The sequence below is a fragment of the Sinohyriopsis cumingii genome, unplaced genomic scaffold (assembly GCF_028554795.1).
Source record: "Sinohyriopsis cumingii isolate HCF-2022 unplaced genomic scaffold, ASM2855479v2 utg000615l, whole genome shotgun sequence".
Lineage (NCBI taxonomy): Eukaryota > Metazoa > Mollusca > Bivalvia > Unionida > Unionidae > Sinohyriopsis > Sinohyriopsis cumingii.
The window spans coordinates 1,372,415-1,394,112 of NW_028315917.1; the positions used below are offsets into that span (position 1 = coordinate 1,372,415).

General features: G+C 35.2%; 1 protein-coding gene across 3 annotated transcripts in view; it reads left to right on the plus strand.

Annotated features, from left to right (window-relative positions):
* Nucleotides 1-3,770, plus strand: part of LOC149773759 (CD82 antigen-like) — a 294,550-nt gene extending 290,780 nt beyond the window's left edge. For all 3 annotated transcript variants that reach the window (XM_089946058.1, XM_089946057.1, XM_089946056.1), the window contains exons 7-8: nucleotides 300-383; nucleotides 2,371-3,770. In XM_089946058.1, the coding sequence (XP_089802184.1) occupies nucleotides 300-383; nucleotides 2,371-2,871 (585 nt within the window). In that variant the 3' untranslated portion in view covers nucleotides 2,872-3,770. The remainder of the gene's footprint in view (nucleotides 1-299; nucleotides 384-2,370) is intronic.
* The last annotated feature ends 17,928 nt before the right edge of the window (nucleotides 3,771-21,698 follow it).

Here is a 21,698-nt window from a genome sequence, read left to right on the forward strand (position 1 = left end):
CTTTTTAACATTTGGAGAATAATTTAATGCAAGTATTTATGGAGATTTATAATTTGAAATACAGTCAGTAATAGCATTATCGTTTGTCACAAAACACTATTGATGATCGACATGCCGTTTCTTTTACAAATTAATGATAATAATAATAATAATATTAATAATAATAATAATCATCGTCATCGTCGTCGTCATCGTCAACGTCATCGTCGTCATTGTCGTCATTATTATTATTATTATTATTATTGTTATTATTATTATTATTATTATTATTGTTATTATTATTATTGTTATTATTATAGGGTTGCTACCAAGTCATGAGGAATTGGGTTGCAAATAATACCAGTGTATTGGTCGGTGTTGGGGTCTGCATTTTGATCATTGAGGTACAGTACAACTGATTCAACTACTGTTTCACCTACTGCTGCTACTACTACTACTATTGCTACTACTACTACTACAGCATGTAATTGTAATTCAGCTGCTGCAATTGCAATTACAACTGTATATTTCTGCTGATGTTAGTGTTGCTACTGCTAAAGCTGCTAATGATACTACTGATACCACTACAGCTACTGTCACTATTGCCGCCACCGTTACTTCTACCCTAATCTCGTTTCCAATGCGATTTCTGCTTCTATTCCTGTTCCTGGTACTGGAACGTCTAATCGCATTGCTGTTCATATTAATGCTACACGACTGCTCTTATTTCTGTTCCTGGTAATGTTACTCCAACTCTTATAGCTGTTGCTGGTAATCCTACTCCCACTATTATAGCTGTTCCTGGTAATGCTACTCTTATTGCGTTCTTGGTAATGCTACTAGTACTCTAAGTTCTGTTCCTGGTAATGTTGTTTATAATGTTATTGCTGTTCATCGTAATACTGCTCGTACTCTAATAACTGTTCCTGATAATGCTATTCCCTTTATTATAGCTGTTCTTGGTAATGTTACTCCCACTCTTATATCTGTTCCTGGTAATGCTAATCCCACTCTTATAGCTGTTCCTGGTAATGCTGCTTCCACTATTATAGTTGTTCCTGGTAATGCTACTCCCACTCTTATAGCTGTTCCTGGTAATGCTGCTTCCACTATTATAACTGTTCTTGGTAATGTTACTTTCACTCTTATAGCTGTTCCTGGTAATGTTACTCCCACTATTATAGCTGTTCCTGGTAATGTTACTCCCACTCTTTTAGCTGTTTCTGGTAATGCTGCTTCCATTATTATAGCTGTTCCTGGTAATGTTACTACCACTCCTTTAGCTGTTCCTGGTAATGATGCTTCCACTATTATAGCTGTTCCTGGTAATGCTACTCCCACCTTTGTAGCTGTTCCTGGTAATGCTACTCTCACTCTTATAATAAGTTTGCATTTGCTCAAAGACCGTTGGAGTTTAGGAAATTATTTTACTCAGTGTCACTTTAGACAGGATTACACTGTAATCTATACACCATTACAAATCTAAAACGTGTCCTCTCATAAACATCGTGTCACAAGTAACACGACACAAAACTGAGCAAAAAGTGTTGAATAGTAGTATATGGATGGCTTGAGGTCGAGGCTTCTCCAATTGTCAAAGACATCAGGACAATAGTCTTAAATGCTCACAATATCACAAGCAATTGTCTCTGAGGAACTAATCAATGCTCACACACGAGACTCTAGTTTGACACTTGCATATTATCTCTTGCTTCACATTCGTATAACGTTACATAACGTATTTTTTAAGACGTAGATCGGTATTTTATGCCAAGTAATATGAAACTTGACTACACATAGTTATTTAGATATCAACGGACCAAACACTTACACTCAATAATATTTAAAGAATTCCTTATATTTAGAAACTAAGGACGTTCCATTTTGAGAAAATAATCCATGCCACCATAAAGTCTTGTGAATACTGCACATTATTACGTCTGTTCAAAGTAATTATCTAATTTAATCGGTTTGAGAAATATCGTCCCAACGCCGATTTCCCATAATCCAACAAATTATCGATAAAATCCAGCAAAGATGTAAACCAAGACATACAAATAGCACATACCGGAGTTTTTGTACACTAAGACGGTAATTTTACTTCACATTACAAGTAGGCGTTAGTACGCCAATGTTACGTTTGAGTTGACATTTTGATTTTAGATATTTCCAACATCAATACACAGAAACTGCTATGAGAAAGTATTTAGCATCCATTACATTTTAGTATTTAGCTCCCTTTACGTTGTAGTATTTACCTCCCTTTACATTTACCTCTCTCGATCATAGCATGTGTTATTCCTTACATTCATCCATTTGAAACTTAGTTTTAGAAGGTATAAGTTTTTGTGTATTTGTTGATGTTGAATTTTCATTGTCTTTTATTTTCAGTTAATTCTGGTTGTTCTTGCATTCGTGTTCGTATGTTGCAAGTTACGAAAGAGTACTTATGAACAGGATGAAGACATGGCTCCAATACAACCTTATAAACTGCCGCACGCGCATCTCGTGGCGCGTAATCAGAATCTGTTTTATCGTAGTGATGACATTGGCAACCCTGCGTACGTGGATCCCACATGGAATGATAGCTCGATTGAAATATACCCACTACGTCAATCGAGAGAACCATATAACAATTATTACCAACCTTCAGATACCTACGATAATGTTTCTCATGAGCTCGACACATTTCGGGTTTCTGTTAGCCAGAAAGAACCTTATGAGGAAACGTTCCTTGGAGAACAATCAAAGACGTCATTTGCATCGCGACGTTCCAGTCAAGCCCTGTACGCAAAAGCCTGGAAAAAGGATTTAAGAAATGAATATCCAGAGCGAACTACTGCCTTTAGGAGTTCAGGACACTTCGGTGCACCTCCTTCAGAGCACTGCTGATGAATGTTTTTACAGTGAAGAAATGACACATTAGAATATTTCTTCGAATACGCATTCATCAGTGTTTAACTGCTACTTTTAACGAATGTCGAGAAAGCAAAAGGTACTCTGTCCTGAACGTTTGCCAGAGCAACAGTGAAGTGTTTGAATCAGATATGTAAAGCCAATTCCATAAGCTTTAGCGAAACAGGAGTAACATATTTATCTTCAGAATCTCATGATCCAGTACCTGGTACATGAAATTTGCACGACATGTCTGCAGCAAAGGAGGTTTTTAAAATGAAATAACCAAGAGCAATAAGCACATGTACTCTGAGGTTTGAGTACAAGTGACGTCACAATGGTTTAACTAAGTAGAAAAAGTGTGATCCTTTAAGAACATGGCATCCGATGCGAATGACAAGCTAAGCATCAACACGATAAATCAGTATGGCTTCTTCGTGGCTTACGTACAATTTTCTGCAAAGTGTAATTTGTATCATTCACTGTGTTATTGCATGATGCATTAGGAAGCAAGTAATTTAATACTTCACATCTTTTGATGTTGCTTTCAAAATGGAATTTCGTATACCATTCGTGTTTCGTCTGCCACGGTAAGCATTACGAGATGCATGAATACGATAAGTCAAAAATGTCATTTTTCGTTCTTTATGAGTACAATTGATACGTTGTATATGATTACATACAGTCCCGTGTCTTTGTTTTTGTTCAATATTTTAAACCTACGTACAAATATATATATATATATTAACTTGAAGTTTTGGATATAGCTTTTATTCAGTAAGAGAATACGTTGAATGATCCTTCGAGACAAATGTGTTTTTGACCAACATTTCTAACTAACTTTGCATACATTCATTTGATACATATGTATATAAAAATAAAATGAGTTCCTCACAGTCTGTGTCTGATTGACCTACATTATATGTATATAGACTGAACAAAACGAGTTCTACTTTGCTAGTTATATCTTTCTAATATTTACTAATCCTTCCAAGAAGAAACGAACACATCAGTCAGTGATTGTTTTGACATAATTAAATAAATTACGTTGTGAAACATTTTGCCACAACTTTGTACGTTAGTGTGTTCATTTGCCCGAAAACCTTTTGGAGAATAACGACTTTCTTCTCCTGACATTAATATATCCACAATTTCTATTAAAGACCACTCTTTGGGCGATGTGCTGCTGAGACATTTTCTTTTCATGCGTGGGGAAGGGAGGATTTCTATAAGGGAAGTGGTTTTAAATATATAATAAAACATTATAACTATTCACTATGATATATGATTGAAACCCTGATGCAGCTTAATTGGTGATAGACCGGGAGCAAGTTTTCAGTTTAATCCAGGTGCGCAGAATGCATGAAATTAGTGGGTGCATTTTCAATTACTCATAAAATGAAGACGAAATCATTACGCGAACTATATATACATACATAACATACATACATACATATATATGTATATATATGTATATATATGTATATATATATATATATATATATATATATATATATATATATATATATATATATATATATATATATATATATATATATATATATATATATATATGTATGTATATATGTATGTATATATATCTATATATATGTATATATGTATGTATATATGTATGTATATATGTATGTATATATATGTATATATGTATGTATATATGTATGTATATATATGTATGTGTATATATATATATATATATATATATATATATATATATATATATATATATATATATATATATATATATATATATATATATTGATTGTTTGCTGGCTAAACTTAGACAAATCTCCGTACTTTGCCTATTCTGCTGTATGTATGGTAGGATACAAATCATCTTCATTTGCTGCGCAAACAGATGTTTTTCCTCGAGGTTTTGTAAGAGAAAAATAAATGTTTGACTGCTATTTTAGCCGATACTTTGCTACAAAGTATAGAAATTATTTATGAGGTCAAATATCCTTTGATTAAACTTGTGTGATTATTTATTTGTTCATATGCTCATTCCAACGTGAATTGTGTGGTTTTGACAAGCTTGGATTCAACTTCCGTAAGATACGATGTCCTCGAATTTGAATTTTCACTTAGCGATTTGCAATCGACGCGCATCTGTCTCCGAATTTTCCATTGTTCTCAAACACGGTAATGATTAGGACGTGAGCTAAATTTGCTACTTAATTATTTTTTTAAAACTATATTTGACCAAAACGTATTTCCCATAAAGGTGTACCGTTTCTCGTATATTGTAATATTTATCGTGCGGCGGACACAGAACATGAAGTGGCAGTAGGTTATGTAGGTTCAGTTACTAACAAATTCTACGATTCATAATGAAAACGTTCATTCTTGTAGTTCACCATTTCTTGTTTTTAGATCATGTTCAGGCAATTTTTGATGGCACCTCCTCATTGGTTGATTAAACGTATGCTACATTTCCGAGATATTTTAAAATCTATGCATCTTGATGGAGCGAGAGGTGGGGGGAATGAGTGAGAGAGATTGAGCGAGCAGGATAAGCAGATGAGATGGGGGAATGAGTGAGAGAGACTGAGCGAGCAGGATAAGCATATGAGATGGGGGAATGAGTGAGAGAGATTGAGAGGACAAGGTCAGCAGATAGGGTGGGATGAACCAGTGCCATACAATAGGTCCGAATATGGAAGTACAAGTTTGTATAACATTTTCACATGGTAGGATAAGTTTGCTAAATGGAGGAAGGAAGTAATGATAAAACATTATATCGCCTCTTTCTCTCACTGATTTATTACAATTTGTCGTTATGAAATATATAATAAATTATCTTCCTTGTAATTACTTGCTTCTTGTTCATAGCAATACACAAATTATTTGCCTCTGTATGACTGCCTATCGAATCTGGATCTGTCATTTACATATTAATTTTATCGCCATGTCGTCTGGTTTGTTATTGTTGTGGGATGCTTACGCCAACCAATGTATATCTCTAAAAAAATTCAAGTCCTTCAATAAAATGGCTTTGTCAAAGATTTTATTTCTCAAAGTGACAGACACAAAGTTATTGCGGTCGTTGTCTTTTCTAAGTGATAAATCTTTTTCACATGCGAAAAGTTTCTTTTCGTCAACACGTATTTTTTGCGGAGTTGACTTGCACTGAATCTTCACATGTTTACAGACTTAGCTGTTTTGAGTTAAAATTATTTGTCAAAGCCATTGCTAGCTTTTGTTTCAGAGCGGTATTCAATTCAGTGTTATCTACATTTAATGTTTATTGTGTGCTTGACTTTTGTCTGAGATTGAGGGTTGTGGATGGAGTTTTTGCATACCTGACTTTTAACCTTAATTGTAAGCTATAAATAATCAACTTTTACATTTAATGTGTGTGATTATATTATCAACTTTGCTTAATGCATGCAATTTAAGAAAACAAAACGTTTCGTACTCATCTAATACATTCCTAAATAGTTCTATGTAATTTTCAACTAGAATGTTATTTTTTAAAGCCTATAAATGCATGCTGCTTGTCCTTAATCTCATTTTTGTATTCTCTCACGTCATTGTAAATCTTTAATACTTTGTCCAGACTCAGCCGCATGGCTCATTGGTTAGCGTGCCGAATTCGCAACCAGAAGGTTGAGAGTTTGAACCGTCATCAAAATGTCGGTCATGATTATCATTACCTTTGTTCGTCTTCTACTTTGTATTATTATTATTATTATTATTGTTGTTGTTGTTGTTGTTGTTGTTGTTGTTGTTATTATTATTATTATTATTATTATTATTATTATTATTATTATTATGTTCGTATTATATTATTGTCCTGGCTCGATATAACCGTTGTTTTGTTGGTGTACTGTAAAAGAAAATCAATAACCTCATCAGGCTTGTGTTATAGTGGCAACAACCGTAGGAGTTGTCTGCCTTGTGTCACTTTTGAGATAGTGGAGCATGGGAGAAAACTCATAATGATACTAGAATAAATTTGTAGTATGCGCGTTTTAAAGAATTCTTAGATTTTTGTGAATGCTTGTTTGATTATTGGAACTCGGTGCAATGGAAATATTCCTTAGCCTGAAATAACTAGCCAATTGCTCAGAACAAACGTCACGGAATGAAGTGTTAGTGAGTTTCTATGATGTCATGGTTATCTTTTAGTGAATTTGTATTATAGCCACATGAGTGTCCCTGTCATACCATAGTCCTTATTAAAATCTAGTGGTGTACATTTGTGGTGTGACTGCAGTGGCAGTATGTATGGTATGAGACCGGTAAATTACTCAATCGAATTAACAAGAAGGCACTCGGCAGATAGCCTTTATGTCGCCATGATGGCAAATGTTATGTAGTTTTACTGGCGGAATATGGTCACAAACCATGAATTGACTAGCATAAGATGGCGTAGTGAAAATATTTCGAGAATAGTTGTGATGTTTCTGCGGCGTGAACTGCTGACGTTACGGAAAGTTGATGAAGAGAAACCATGCATATGTGCGGTTGATAGACAATTGGAAAGTTGTGCGATCTGTTATCTTGCATTGATTTGAGTAAAAGTTACGCATATAATGGACACGTCCGGCGTTCTAATTTACACCTGGAAGTCTTTGAAACTTTGGGGTAAACTTATGACTTCTTGTGGACTCAAGCCAGGGTTTGACACCGCTCGGTCAAGCAAATACCCCTGGCTTGTAACACTACTATTCATCTAACTTATGTGCGGGTTCGCAGGGAAAGAAATTTCTTTGTGGCTAGGTTTATGACAAGTTTTAATTGACAACAGGCGGAAAATACAAAAAGAAAAAAAATTGAGAAATTATTCCTAAAATTTTTAAACACGATTAATTAAACTAGTAGCTTCAGTGGTATAATTCCGTGATATATTTATGCCTTATAACTTAATTCTTTGCATAAATACCTATATATCACTCTTTTAATTGTAAATTAATCGCCTAGAGGGAGATCGTGGGGTCGATCCCTGGCCGTGTCATATTAAAGACTTATAAAAATGGTACTAACATGTACCTCGCTTGGCGCTCAGCACTACAAGGTTAGTGTTAGGACTGGTCGGCCTGGTGTTAGGATAATGTGACTGGGTGGGACATAATGCTTCATGTCTGCGGCATGATGTCCCAGTTGTAGAAATCACTATAAACTGTCACACTGCAGACATCGTAGCAATATGGCTGAACAATTGTTAAAGCTACGTTAAAAATCCAGATCACTCACACGTCCAGAGGGAAATATACAGCATGACTTCATATGGTCGTCCCTTTTCTGTATAAATGAAAGGGTTATGCCGAATGCATTAAAATGTTGGTCAAAGAGTTTCCCAGACAGTGCAAATACGTTTTCCGGACTTAAATGTTTAAACAAAAGTGCAAACTAAGAAAATGCAAACTTTTTAATAGTCGACATTAATACTAAGGAAAACTTTATTAACTTCCCAGAAACCAATATTGCTTATCAGCAAATCTGCAAACTTCCTTAATATATTCCAAGTTGAGTTTTTATATCAGCTTAATTTCACGTATCTATAAACATGTTTCATGTGTACGTGCATTCTCCATGATGAAAAATTGATACAACGAGTGGTATATCATTCATAAAGCGCACACACTATACATATATTTTATTTTCATCACATACAAATACATATATTTGCCATTTGAACTGAGTTAAGATTTATTACAGGCAGTTGTGTATTGACCGAGTGCATGAACTCCTCACATCCCCGAGTGAGTCCGCTCAAAATGAAGTTCTATGCCTTTTGTGGTTATTCACAATCACCTTTGCATGTTAATAAGTTGATTGTTTTCTTTTTTAGTTTCTATTTTTCTTCATATTGATTAAATCAATATAATACACACTTAGGTTTAAACATGAAAGATGGTTTTAATGAAAACAGTAGAACACTATAAACACATGGTTAGCTACGCCATTCACATCAATGGCTAAGCCGTTCACGAAACGGCGCAAGGAAATTAATATGCAATAGAAACTAGGCGAAATGACGAACAAACAAGAGGTAATTAAGATGTTTTAATATATTTGTAGTTGATGTAAGTCATTATTCTGCTTTAAGTAACAGTTCCATCGAACATAAAACTCAATCTCTGTCTGTCTGTCTGTCTCTCTTTCTCTCTCTCATGTTTGATCGGTTTGACGTACCTTTTACCATCATTTATCTGTCCAGAGACATGGTGGGATGACACAAACGAAAATTCTCTACACTCGTCATTTATAGATTTTAGCAAGTATCTTGAAACGATGGTCGATCGATCGATGGATCGATCGAGAGAAACGTTTGGACATTTTTATATTTAGCTGATGATAATCGATTTTTAGAGCAATATATGTTTAAGAAACAAAAACAACAAAACATGAAATACATCACACTATGTGTACCACGTAATCAAGAAATGTACCGTATAATGTCGACATGATTTGCAACTTTGTATCTTTGATAAACATTGTAGAGAAATACCAAGGAAATTGCACACATATCGTTACGACGAACCATATCATTGTTGGTAGTTGTGTAATTTTGTTCTATTTCAATGTTTTAATCTAGCCGTAATTCCTTTTCGATCTCAGTCCACATTCTGCGTAGTTTGTCCGTTATGCACGAGGAATGAACAGAAAGCAGAAAAGATTGGGATGAAAATGTGTACCACATTATGTTATCGTTATTTTCATAGGTCGCTAGTAATTAATGTATGGATATTCATCATTGATCTAGAATCATCTGCAAACAGTCGCGAGAATGTTTATATATACGTATTATTGCGCCATTGGCGGATCACATTTTGATATACTAGTAGTATTGGCATATCAAATTGCTTTATAACAACACTTTAAAAGCCATGTTTTTATATATATATATATATATATATATATATATATATATATATATATATATATATATATATATATATATATATATATATATATATATATATATATATATATATATATATATATATATTACATTTGTTGCTCTTGGGTCCTTTCTTTATTTTGCCATCTTTGTTATGATTTCTTTCCTTAATTCCTGCGTGTTCACGTGCAATAAGGTTGTTTCGTCGTGGAATGGTGCTATCAGATGTGGATGACCATCAAATATTGAGTTGAATGGTCCACTAAAAGTGAATTGATGTGGATGGCTAAATACATTTGCCGTGTAGATTTGCCGTGTAGATTTGCACAAAATGTATCATATCCAGATAACTTAATCTAAAGTTGTAATAAAACTGTTTTGTTCCTGTTCAGTACTTTGCTTCTTCACACCAGTATTGAAACCCTTCAAATTAACGCTGATCCCATTGTGGACGATCAGTTCTTTTAATCCACGGATTCTTGATTGCTATGCAATTGTACAAATGTGCCAAACGGCTAACTTTAAGCAGATTTTATCTAGAAGTAACTATTGTTGGTTCCATCATGTTACTGGCTAAAAGCCTGTCCTAGCGACTGGTATGCAATTTCTGCAGTATACCGATAGCCTTCAGTTTATCATAACTCAACCCTTTAGCTTCCAAAGATCAGAATTCTCGCATTGTTTATTCTCACCGGCATCATTTTTATTGTTTTTAAATTGAAACGAGTCACTCGTGCCCCCGAATTTAATATTTTATTCTGCCATTCATTGTACTGATATTTTTTAATCATCTTATGAATAGAAGCTTTATATTTGATCAGCTTGATTTGTTGCGTTTCGGAAAGACATTTCTTCAATTGCCTTAGGTGATGTATTTCTCTCTGCTTTTCCAGATTATATCTAAAATGTCAAAACGCTTGTTTCATTTCTTATGTTTTTCACAAGTTCCCATTTGACTTTATCATCATTTGTTGTGTAATGTAGTCTGTGTTAGAAATGGAAAACATCTATTCCATAGTGCTTTTTTTTATTTCGACTGGGAGAGCGAAGATAACACATTAATGGAGCGTTTTGACCGTCATTGTGTGCAATTTGCTTGGCTTAGCTGATGTCCATTTTTACCTTGAAGAGGCAAGTTTCCGTGTCTGTACTGCAGCAGTTACTGAGTCTATATCGTAGTCCTCTGAAGAAAAGAACGTTAGATTCCACTTGGGTGTAGTTTATTCTCTTCACGTACTACTAGCATCGGTCATTTACATCTCTACCCTGCTCAATGTATATAGTTTCGTATATGCTTATGCTCAATGATCTCTTTCGACCGAGCCAAAAACATCGTTATTATTGCAACGTTCTTTTTGATTCATTGTCAGCTTTCACTCTTCAATGTTAATCATCTGCTGTAGATGATTTTGATCCATTATCTTGGGTGACTATTGCTTTATATACTCCTTGCTTTCTACGTTAATAATACAGTGGTTATGACATTCAATTTGTTGAATGATATTTTCATTTTAATTTTGCAAGAGAAATACAAGTTCTGATTTAGTACCGCGTATATTCAACAGTGATGCTGGCATTGAAACTCGTCAATAAGAATCACATTGCTTTCTTTACATTTTCTTGTACAGATCCACAGTTTCTGCTAAATTCCTTCGCAACTGAATGTTTGTTCTTGTCATTATCGCTTTGACTGACAAGTTTGGTTGCTTTTTCGTCGTGAATTTGCTTATTTTTGGGCTTATACAGCAAATGACTGATCATACTAATCTCTGCATGTTGCCTTCTTATCCATCTGGACATACCAAGAAAATCGTTGGTATCAGCTGAGAATCAAGTTTGAATGAAAAAGTAAACGAATCCCAAATCTTACGTAAACAAATATGGGATGCTATATTTGGATTTAAATCTATTTAACCCCATATTTAGAAAAGGAGAAGAACCAAAAGAGCTAAAAGAAGAAGATGAAGGAAAATACACCCGCAAAGAAACAACGTAACATGCTTTTGAAAATTATTATTTATTTGCTGTAAATCTATATGAATTGTAACAATGTCACTTAATATATAATGAAAACATCACAAATTTCCAGCTACGCCATAGTGATTTAACAAACACGCATATTTATATCTGGGAAAAATCTTAGAAGTAATATATATCTAAATGAATAAAGTAATATTGCGCTTAATGGAAATTTTTCTCGAACTAATATAAATCTTACAATGCTTTTGGATCTTTTATTTATTATTGTAAGATCACACTTACCTCATAACACTGGATTTTCTTTAAACACAAATATTGTAGCGTTCATGCAAATTTGTCTTTGATAATTTACCTGATTAACATTATAGTTTGATATATACACTATTTATATCAATCAGAATACAGTGACCTGTCCAGATAGGCCTCCGAATTTATCAGGTAAGAGCACTCTGTTTCAGGTAAAAACTAGCATTGGATTGCAGTATCTGTGGAATGAAATTATGCAGTTGCTTTGGAAGAAAATGCTACTGTTTTATATTAACTTTTATAGGACAATTTTGGAAGTTATCTTTCTTGACCTGACAGATTATAGACCGGCATCCATTTTACTTTTTCTTTCAATGTACTATAAATAAATAAATGGCATTGCTCTTCCTAATAAAAGTTTATCACCATGCAAAATATGAAGCAACTCTTTTTTCATAGCAAATATCAAAGGGTACTCTTTTCCGTTCAACGCTGTTATCTGTAATACAGACTATGTTGATGATAAATAAGTATGCAAGTTTATATATCGTAATAATGACATATATACGTTTACATATGTCGTACTGAAAGTATATACAGGTTTGCATATGGGTGTCGGTTACGGGGAAAATGATGATAGTAAAGAAAGAAAAATTCAGGACTTCATCAAAAATCAGTCATGTGATATCGGTTTGGATCTCTTTGCAGTATATGCATTTTAATTTTTTCTTGTGCATTGGTACAAAGGCTTGCTTGTAAGTGAATGTTCGTGTTTGTAAGTAAGTAGATGGGTTCCTAATGTCGGTACTTTGGCAGTCTCGACGAATATTTCCTAATGTCGGTACTTTGGCAGGCTCGACGAATATTTCCTAATGTCGGTACTTTGGCAGTCTCGACGAATATTTCCTAATGTCGGTACTTTGGCAGTCTCGACGAATATTTCCTAATGTCGGTACTTTGGCAGTCTCGACGAATATTTCCTAATGTCGGTACTTTGGCAGTCTCGACGAATATTTCCTAATGTCGGTACTTTGGCAGTCTCGACGAATATTTCCTAATGTCAGTACTTTGGCAGTCTCGACGAATATTTCCTAATGTCAGTACTTTGGCAGTCTCGACGAATATTGGTGAGTAGACATACATAATCATCATTTTTCTGAAACCGCCGAGAGAGGGCGTGTGTCCCGGTGTGTGTGTGTGTGTGTGTGTGTGTGTGTGTGTTGATGCATAGTATGATCGAAATAATACATTGCTATACGTGTGTATGTCACATGATCATGATGTATGTCCCATGATCAGACACGATCGTCATTCATAGTGTGTACTGGGCGACTGTAGTACGTACTTGGATACAATTATCTTGTTCTCGCAGCTACAACGAGAAGGTTCACCCACCCAATGGTAATAGATCAAACGGACTCCTACCAAAACTTCCCTATTGATAAACATTTCCCTATATATGTAAAGCAGGGTGTAATATGTACAACTAAACATTTCGATATCACAAATTAAAACACTGTAAGCATCCAGAAGTACATAGATAACGTAACGGAAGTCATGGAACGGCCCAGGTAGGCCGATTATATATATATATATATATATATATATATATATATATATATATATATATATATATATATATATATATATATATATATATATATATATATATATATATATATATATATATACATATATATATATATATATATATATATATATATATATATATATATATATATATATATATATATATGTGTGTGTGTGTGTGTGTGTGTGTGTGTGTGTGTGTTATTTATATGATCGGATACATTTAGAAATGTTTCGATTCTGACTTTATGGTGTTTAGTAATACGCAATACACTGTGATTTAAATAGATAGTATAATCCTAGCAACAGATATCAAAATATCAACAGCTCTTGACTTTAAATATTTAGTTTTAACAGGAAATATAGTATATCAATATTCTGGATGAATAAAGTGAGAGAAACTCAAATAAAACAGGCATTTTGCAGCATTTCATTTAAAATAAGAAAGTTAATTTATTTTTAAAAGAAGAGGTGAATTTTACCGAAATAAATTTAAAAGGAATATGTTAGGTCAAAAATCTGCAATACCCAAGTTCAATATGAGAGAACGGTTTATGACTGTTTGTGCCATTCGAAGATTACGTACCCTGTTTTCGTTTATTGCCTATGCAATGATGCATACTTTCAATATATAGGTCACCATATATATAAATCTCATTAGCTTTTGCAATTTTAATTTTTTTTATAGTATACTGTTGAGCGTCGGTTCTCGTTTTATTGGAGTTAGTGTGCGTCATACTGGTTGCCACGATTCAAGGAAAGCTAATATTAAAAAATCGTCTTAAATTTAATTAAATCTTAATTATTAATCTAACAGTTGAATGGAAACGATAAACACGTCCACACAAAAAATGTATGATCAATTTATATATAAAATGAATATTGATAGCCTCACTCTATAAAAGATATTCTAATTCGTTTTAGTTGAATCAGTCAAGACACAGGTCGCAACTGCATATAATTCCTTGTGTGCTTCATAATAATGCTAGCAATCGCAACGACATTGAATAAGCGCCATTTCAAACACGATGTAAAATACGAGACATTTAGGCGGGTTTATTAACTCGTTGTTTTTCATTTCCTTTCTGGATAGGTTAGTGAGCATCCTTGCAGCTGGACACGGAGATTGCCATGGTAATGATGGCAATGATCAAGTCATCACTAATCGATGCAGTGTTGCTAACGATGGAACGTTTACCTTGCTGAATCGAAAAAAAAGAAAGCTTTCCCTACGACAAAAATTAAATATGGTCGACTGGAACAAATTTGCTGAAACTCAGTTACCATTAAGTGAATAATTCCATTCGTCGTTGTCTTGTGAATGTATTTACGCCAACCACTACGCACATGCAAACTATGTCTGGTTAGCGTTTAGTTGTCAAAACCTTGGCGACTGTCGTGGTCTGTATCCACGTACGGATATGCCACTGCTTCTTTGATACGTTTCGGGAGACAGCCATGTGTGTATCATCAAAACCATAACGAGTATCCGCTGTCAATTTTACTATTGGACCATACTGGGGCAGTAGTATGTTTAGCCAACCGTGTTCGAGCAATCACATGGGTGACCGTTGCCCTGCTTGCCAACTTTACAGTAATGGATGTTATTTACATCCCAAAAGAGTCATAGACTCCATACCTCCTTTGATAATAAATCTCGCTAAATTCTTTCTTTGAGAGTAGGTTAGATCGATGGATGAGAATTATATCAACACGATGACATTCACTGATATTTCCTGATGCCAAAATAACCCAACAGTTATATAGGTAGTTCTGATTCTAAAGTTGGTTGTTAGAATCATGTCGTATATCTAGTTGTGTACAAGACCCACAATAATTGCATGCAAGGTGTGCATTTCACAAGGGTAATTTTTTTCATCATGTGTTGGGTAGCTTCGTAAATGCAACAGCTTCATCAAATGTCAAAATCTGAAGACATACTTGAGTTTTTAAACAAGTGACATAAAACATGGCATCACGAAAGAGAAAAATCCCTGTTTATGTGCAATCAAACCCTAGACCATTCAAACACCGTGACATGTCTCCAAACTCAGCTTGCGCGTTAATCCCAAATGTTAATTAATATGATTTCAGGATGGTTCACGCGCGATATGTCTGCGGACGATCAACCGTACTACGATTTACCCACAGATTATTGTACGGTAGCGTTTCAGTCATCGAAGCAAATTTTTCACCGTTGATTTCTTTTCCACAATCGATGAATCTCCTACCATTGACGTGTTCGATTCGAACTAGGATACACATGTCGTATACTACGATGTGATGTTTGATCACCAAGCAGATGTTCCCGTGGCCAACATAAAAGCCAAGGACTGATGTATGTAACACAGCTAAAGTAATTCAAGACAACTATTTATTTATCTGTGCTGTGCATGCTCAGCCATTTAACAGCGCCACCGTCAGCAAGGTACAGAGCCTGAAGTCCACCGGAGAAAATTGTCAGTGGGGAGCATGGATCCTAGTTCACTTCAAGAGCAGCCCTTGACGTGACAATGTCTTCCAAATTTCAAGCCATTGTGCTGGCCCTACGAGTTTTACGTCGAAGGTCTCTCAACAGCAAAACGAAACAATTGCAACATGTTAATGATATTTCGTAGCATTGACACTAATGACCTTTCAAGCATTTAATGGAGTTCGTGTGCCTCCAACCACTCGTGATATGATTTTCGTAATATTTTTTTGCATGTCACCCACAAGCCGTAAAGTTTCTTCACGATCGAGCTGACCAGAACGTCCAGAAAATATCGAGCCAGTTTCGACGCGGTAGTTTAATAAATATAGTGGACATGTACAATAACAAAGTCCACAAGCATTGCTATATCAGAGGTTGCAACGTTGCGAATGTGCACAGAGTCGATCAGCTGACACTTGTACATAAGCTCGTCAAAGATTTGTTATAGTTGCGACAATACGTTTGGTCAAACTCACAAAAGGCATAGAGCAAATGTCTGTGCCGCTCATGAATGGAAATTGTAGCCAAGACTGCGAAAAGTGCAGAGCAAGTGATGAGAGTCACTAGCACCACTGCTGCGATGATGGGAATATAAAGACAACCTCGTACGAACAATTGACCCAAATGCACTATCCTCAAAACAAATAACGTTTGAGGAACTGCACGCGGAAGTTGGAGATACAACTGCGCTGTGCAAAAAGAGCAACCACCACCGTTGGAAATACCAACTCAAACATTTACTGAAGAGGGATGTGCAATAATAAATGACAATCCCTTAAGGTTTGCCGTTAGAAAGCTAGCCAAGTTGGAAGAAATGGTGTCAAATCTTTAAGTCAACGCTACTATCTTTTAGGAGGACGGTCTGAGGTTTACACCCTTGCATTATGAAGTTGACGAATCTCATGAAGAATAAATCAAATGCATCTATGTGCGATCTTTGCATTGTATCCTGTGATATATAAATATGCTCGATTCCCGAAAAGGTCGTCATCGTAAAGGATTATCCAGCAATTTATACCTGCCGCTGGCTACGCAAGAGTTAAAAAGTGTTGCATTCTGCTAAAACCAAGCTCCGAATTTCCATGCGCAAGACAATGGCCACAAGAACAATCGATGTACACATTACAAAAACCCATGCAGCGCAAGTTTTCAAGAACTCAAATTAAAATAGCTGGAATAGATCATTAATGGCAAACCTATTTAGCATCTGTCTCTTTGTTTTGTCCAATCGAAATTTCAAATATTTGGTTTGTGTCATTGTTCCGCTTTTTAAATTGGATTGGGTATTTCCTTTGATTTCTAAAACAAATTCAGAGACAGTGCGAGTTTTCAAGCTTGTCTGAAACAAAGTGGCCGGCATCCTTTGCGATTGCAAACATACAAATGTATATAAATTTATCACCAAACGTTTAAAAAGAATTACTGAAAAGATACATTAATTCCTATCACCACTGAAAACGCGTAACTAAAATAATGCCATGGAACATATTGGAACAACCCCGAAGATTGTATGTAGAAATATGTTATTCATCAACATACTTTCAGATACATCGACGTGTTAATACTTCCGGTGAAAACATATAAGCAATCGTACCATAGCAGCATCGGACGTGCTCCAGAAGAACTGAAACCTGAAAACGAAGTGATATGTGAAACAGCTGAGAATGAGTTTGCATTGAAGATAAAGCAACCCTACCCCACCACTCTCCAATTGTTGACAAAGGCTATTTACTCAACGTACAGGACTAGTGTATCGACATTATTTCTGTTGTCTAAATATTTTATCGAGTATATGCTCTTAAAATAAGTAACAGAAAAGGGTGAAGACAACAAGTTTCGTAAAATTAACAAATAATTTATTTCCCTATATTACAAAGTTAAAAATGAGGGGAAAAAACTTACGGTATTGCGAATTCAATCCAAAACAAATCCAATAACTAAAGACACAAGTCCCAGTAATAAAAAGTTCTGAATAAAATTCAAGTCCCGAAGATATTTAAAACTGCAGGCGATGACGTGTCTGTTATGGCCTGAGAAGTGCTGAGGTGACAACAATCCCTTATTGAATTACATAAATATTATTCAAGGTTTGCATTCAGTATAATTTCGAATGAATGTTTTTAGCCAATAATTGTATCAGAGTACATTTGTATTTCTAGAGAAAATAATCACTTGAATTAAAAAATTTGGAAATAATAAAATTCAGCTCAAACTGGTCACAACATAATACAACTTGAAGTGCTAGATGTTAAAGCACGACTGGCAAAATCCTCACAGCACCAAGATAATATAGTTCGCTGCTAGACATCATGTTACATTAGTATTTTCTAAAAACTACCATTACCTACTGGAAAATTACTTTATAGAATGATCTCATAAGCATCGTTTATTTACAACACAATAGCCTATACAATTCACATGGGAATCTCCCCAAACCCCGACCCTCATAAACATATTTACCACTTCTTTTTACCTGAATAATAATTCGGTTAATAAGCTCATACATATAGAGAATAATGAATCTATTACTAGTTGTTTATATTAAAGAATTTTCTTTTTTACACAAGTCAGTCAGGTCAAGCAGAAATTAACTCAGTTTTGGACAAGATCAATTCCAGCAAAAAACGTTACATTACAATAACATGTAATGAAATTAAAAAAAATTAAAAACTAACAGACATACAGTTAACTTAAATATACATAACCATATTAGAATATATGAACGGAGAAGTGGTAAAATGAACAATTTAGTTGTCCGAGTTACATCGAGTGACCATGAAAGACCCAGGCTCATACGATATCCAAATCATTCTTGAAGAAAAATATAAAGTGGGACAACGTTGTATCCTAAGAGTAAAAGTCGGTTGAAAAGGATATCCAACCAGTTTCGATTCTTGGACTGCATTTTCATAAGTAATCAACGAAGCAGAAGTCACAACCTTGCATTATTTTTGAGGTGTTGTACGTCATTGGAGCAGCAATTTGAAATTTGTGTTTGCAACAATGAGTCATTAAAAATAGATGTGGACTTATTTACTCGGCAATCATATTAGCTATCTTCTTCCCAATTCTTGCTGAAATATAGCGACAGATAACAACGGTATGCACGCCAACACCAATCACAACTCCTCTTCTAATCATAGCGGTATTGTTGTTTGAACCCTCCCTGGGAGATCATCATTCTCCGTTGATATCGATTGACTCCTAGGAGAGATGACCCATACACTATGGGCAATGAAATATATTTAATATTACCTAGTGACAATAAATGGATATGTTCTCTAAGGTCAAACTATGTTGTTTCACGACGAGGTTATCTGTGTTAAATACTAAACTCCTTGGCAAGAACTATTCCTTCCACTCAAGTCCGAAATGTCACTACGAATCAATCCACTTTCGTCTTGGAAGCGCTCAACAAGAACACGTCGACAGAAATTAACCTAGATATTACTAAACCATCAAAGCAACACCAGATAATGTCTGCCTATGGCGTCATGTTAATTCCCATTTCACCCCATATCGCTCCGCAAGACTAACGACAGCCCACTGCACCTAGGTTCATCATTGTCTGATTCGATGACCATCAGGACGTAAGGGTTTATTCTTGAGTTGAAATATGAACAAGAAAGTCAGCCTTTTGTGTTAAACAGGGACTATATGAATGAAATATTATCCGCATATTCCAATTTGTGGGCTATGTCAAAAGTGGCATGCTGGCGTTAAATGTGTCTCATCCCAAATGGCACCGTTTCCTTTGACCTCAAACCAGATTGATTGTGAATGACCAGGTTCATGACGGCAGATTTCCATACTAGAGACGAGTGCCGCCTCTCGCCTACTTCTGAGAATTAAACAGACAAGCCAATTATAATCATCAGTTGACGTCAGATATCTGTCATGCCAACATTTACACCAAGATAAAAATAGTTTCTTTAATTTTAAATCTGGTTTGCCAGATTGTCATCTTCCTCACACGCATCTTCTGCAAGACTTAAGCTCAAAGGCTTTGAACACACGTGGTTTACGTATTTGTAGGCACAAAAGTCTCGTGCAAATGCGGTATCAGTTTTGTAGCAATTATGATATTGATGTTGTTGTTGTTGTTGTGGGGTTTCACGCCAGTTTTCAGCACACGATTGGCTATACATGACCGCCAGTATTAATGAGGAACCCGGGAAGAACCACCGACCCTCGAGAAGCTACTGGCAAGCTTTCTCACATACCCACATTAGCAGAATCTGAGACTCGAACCCACGCAGACAGAGGTGAGATGGCAGTGATCCGTAACGGAGAGCGCTTTAGACCACTCGGCCACACGGGGCCCCAATTATGATATTGAAAGCATTGCCATTTCTTTAAAAATGTCGTATTGTTGACATGTTTTGTTGACATGATTGATATCATTGCAGGTAGTTGATTGTCTGTAAAAGTTTTCTTTTCGATCATTAAGCTGAATACACCATCCTGTACGTGTTTTTGCAGTTAAATCATTTAATTATTGGAAATATCAATACATCTGAACAACGCTGGATAAAATCACCCAGTGAAAGGCTGTGACAAAGATAACGTCATGGACGAGGACGACGATTATGATAATAATAATAATAATAATAATAATAATTATTATTATTATTATTATTATTGTATGTCCTTCACTGAGATAGGTTGATGTGTAGACTAAGAATTTGAATATGTGTGAACTTACAAAACTCCCCTTGAGGGCCTCTTGAATGATCTCGGTGAATGTCTATCTGTCGGATGTGGGTAGTTCGTGGCCATGGTTAACTTCGAACTCGAAGGACTAACATCTTCTTGAGACACATGTATTAAATCCGTTGAAAAAAAAAATTGCAGTTGAACACTTTTCCTGCCTAAAATAAACTTTCTAAGGTAGGGAATATCAATTATGTATTATAGGCGTAGGCTACTAATGACACAAGTCAGCATGAAGTAAATGGTATGATTTTCAAGAAAAATGTATCAATTTAGCTGTGGTCTCATTGGACGATTTTGTTGTTATATTTCATCGATTTCAGACGAAAATGAGAACAATCGTAAATAAAAGATACAAATAAAAAATAACCAATGATTTTTGCTTAAAGAAAATTTATCAGATTTTAATGAAGGTATTCAGGTGCTTTCCTTGTACGACCGATAGGTTTTACACAGAGCAAACACTAACCCTCTTTTTAGTATAAATTTCCAACAGTGAAAGACTATTTTTAATTACAAATCTGATAAGGTCACTCAACAAATAGTATGTGCCCTATGCAAGATCAAAGTTCCCTGTCATAATAACAAATTGTCATGCTTCCCATTACCCCTCAACCACCTGATTTTGAGCAGGGCCGACAAGGGGAAGGGTGCAACAGGGGATGTATCCCGGGGGCCTGGGCCTGAATGGGAGCCCGTGCCGAACAACACTATTTAAAAGGGACAAAAACCCCGACCTGCACAATTTTATTGTAAATAGAAGCATTTTTAGTAGTTTGTGAATATAATCTATCCGGACTATTTTTTTCTTTGCATCTATTGTATTTGCACAAACATTTCATACAAAATATTGTCCTGTATTCCGAGATCAAACGGAAAGAACCTCCCCGGAATTCGTTAGCTCCCTTCCATACAAACAGGATGTGACGTCATTTTAGACGATTAACGTGTAAG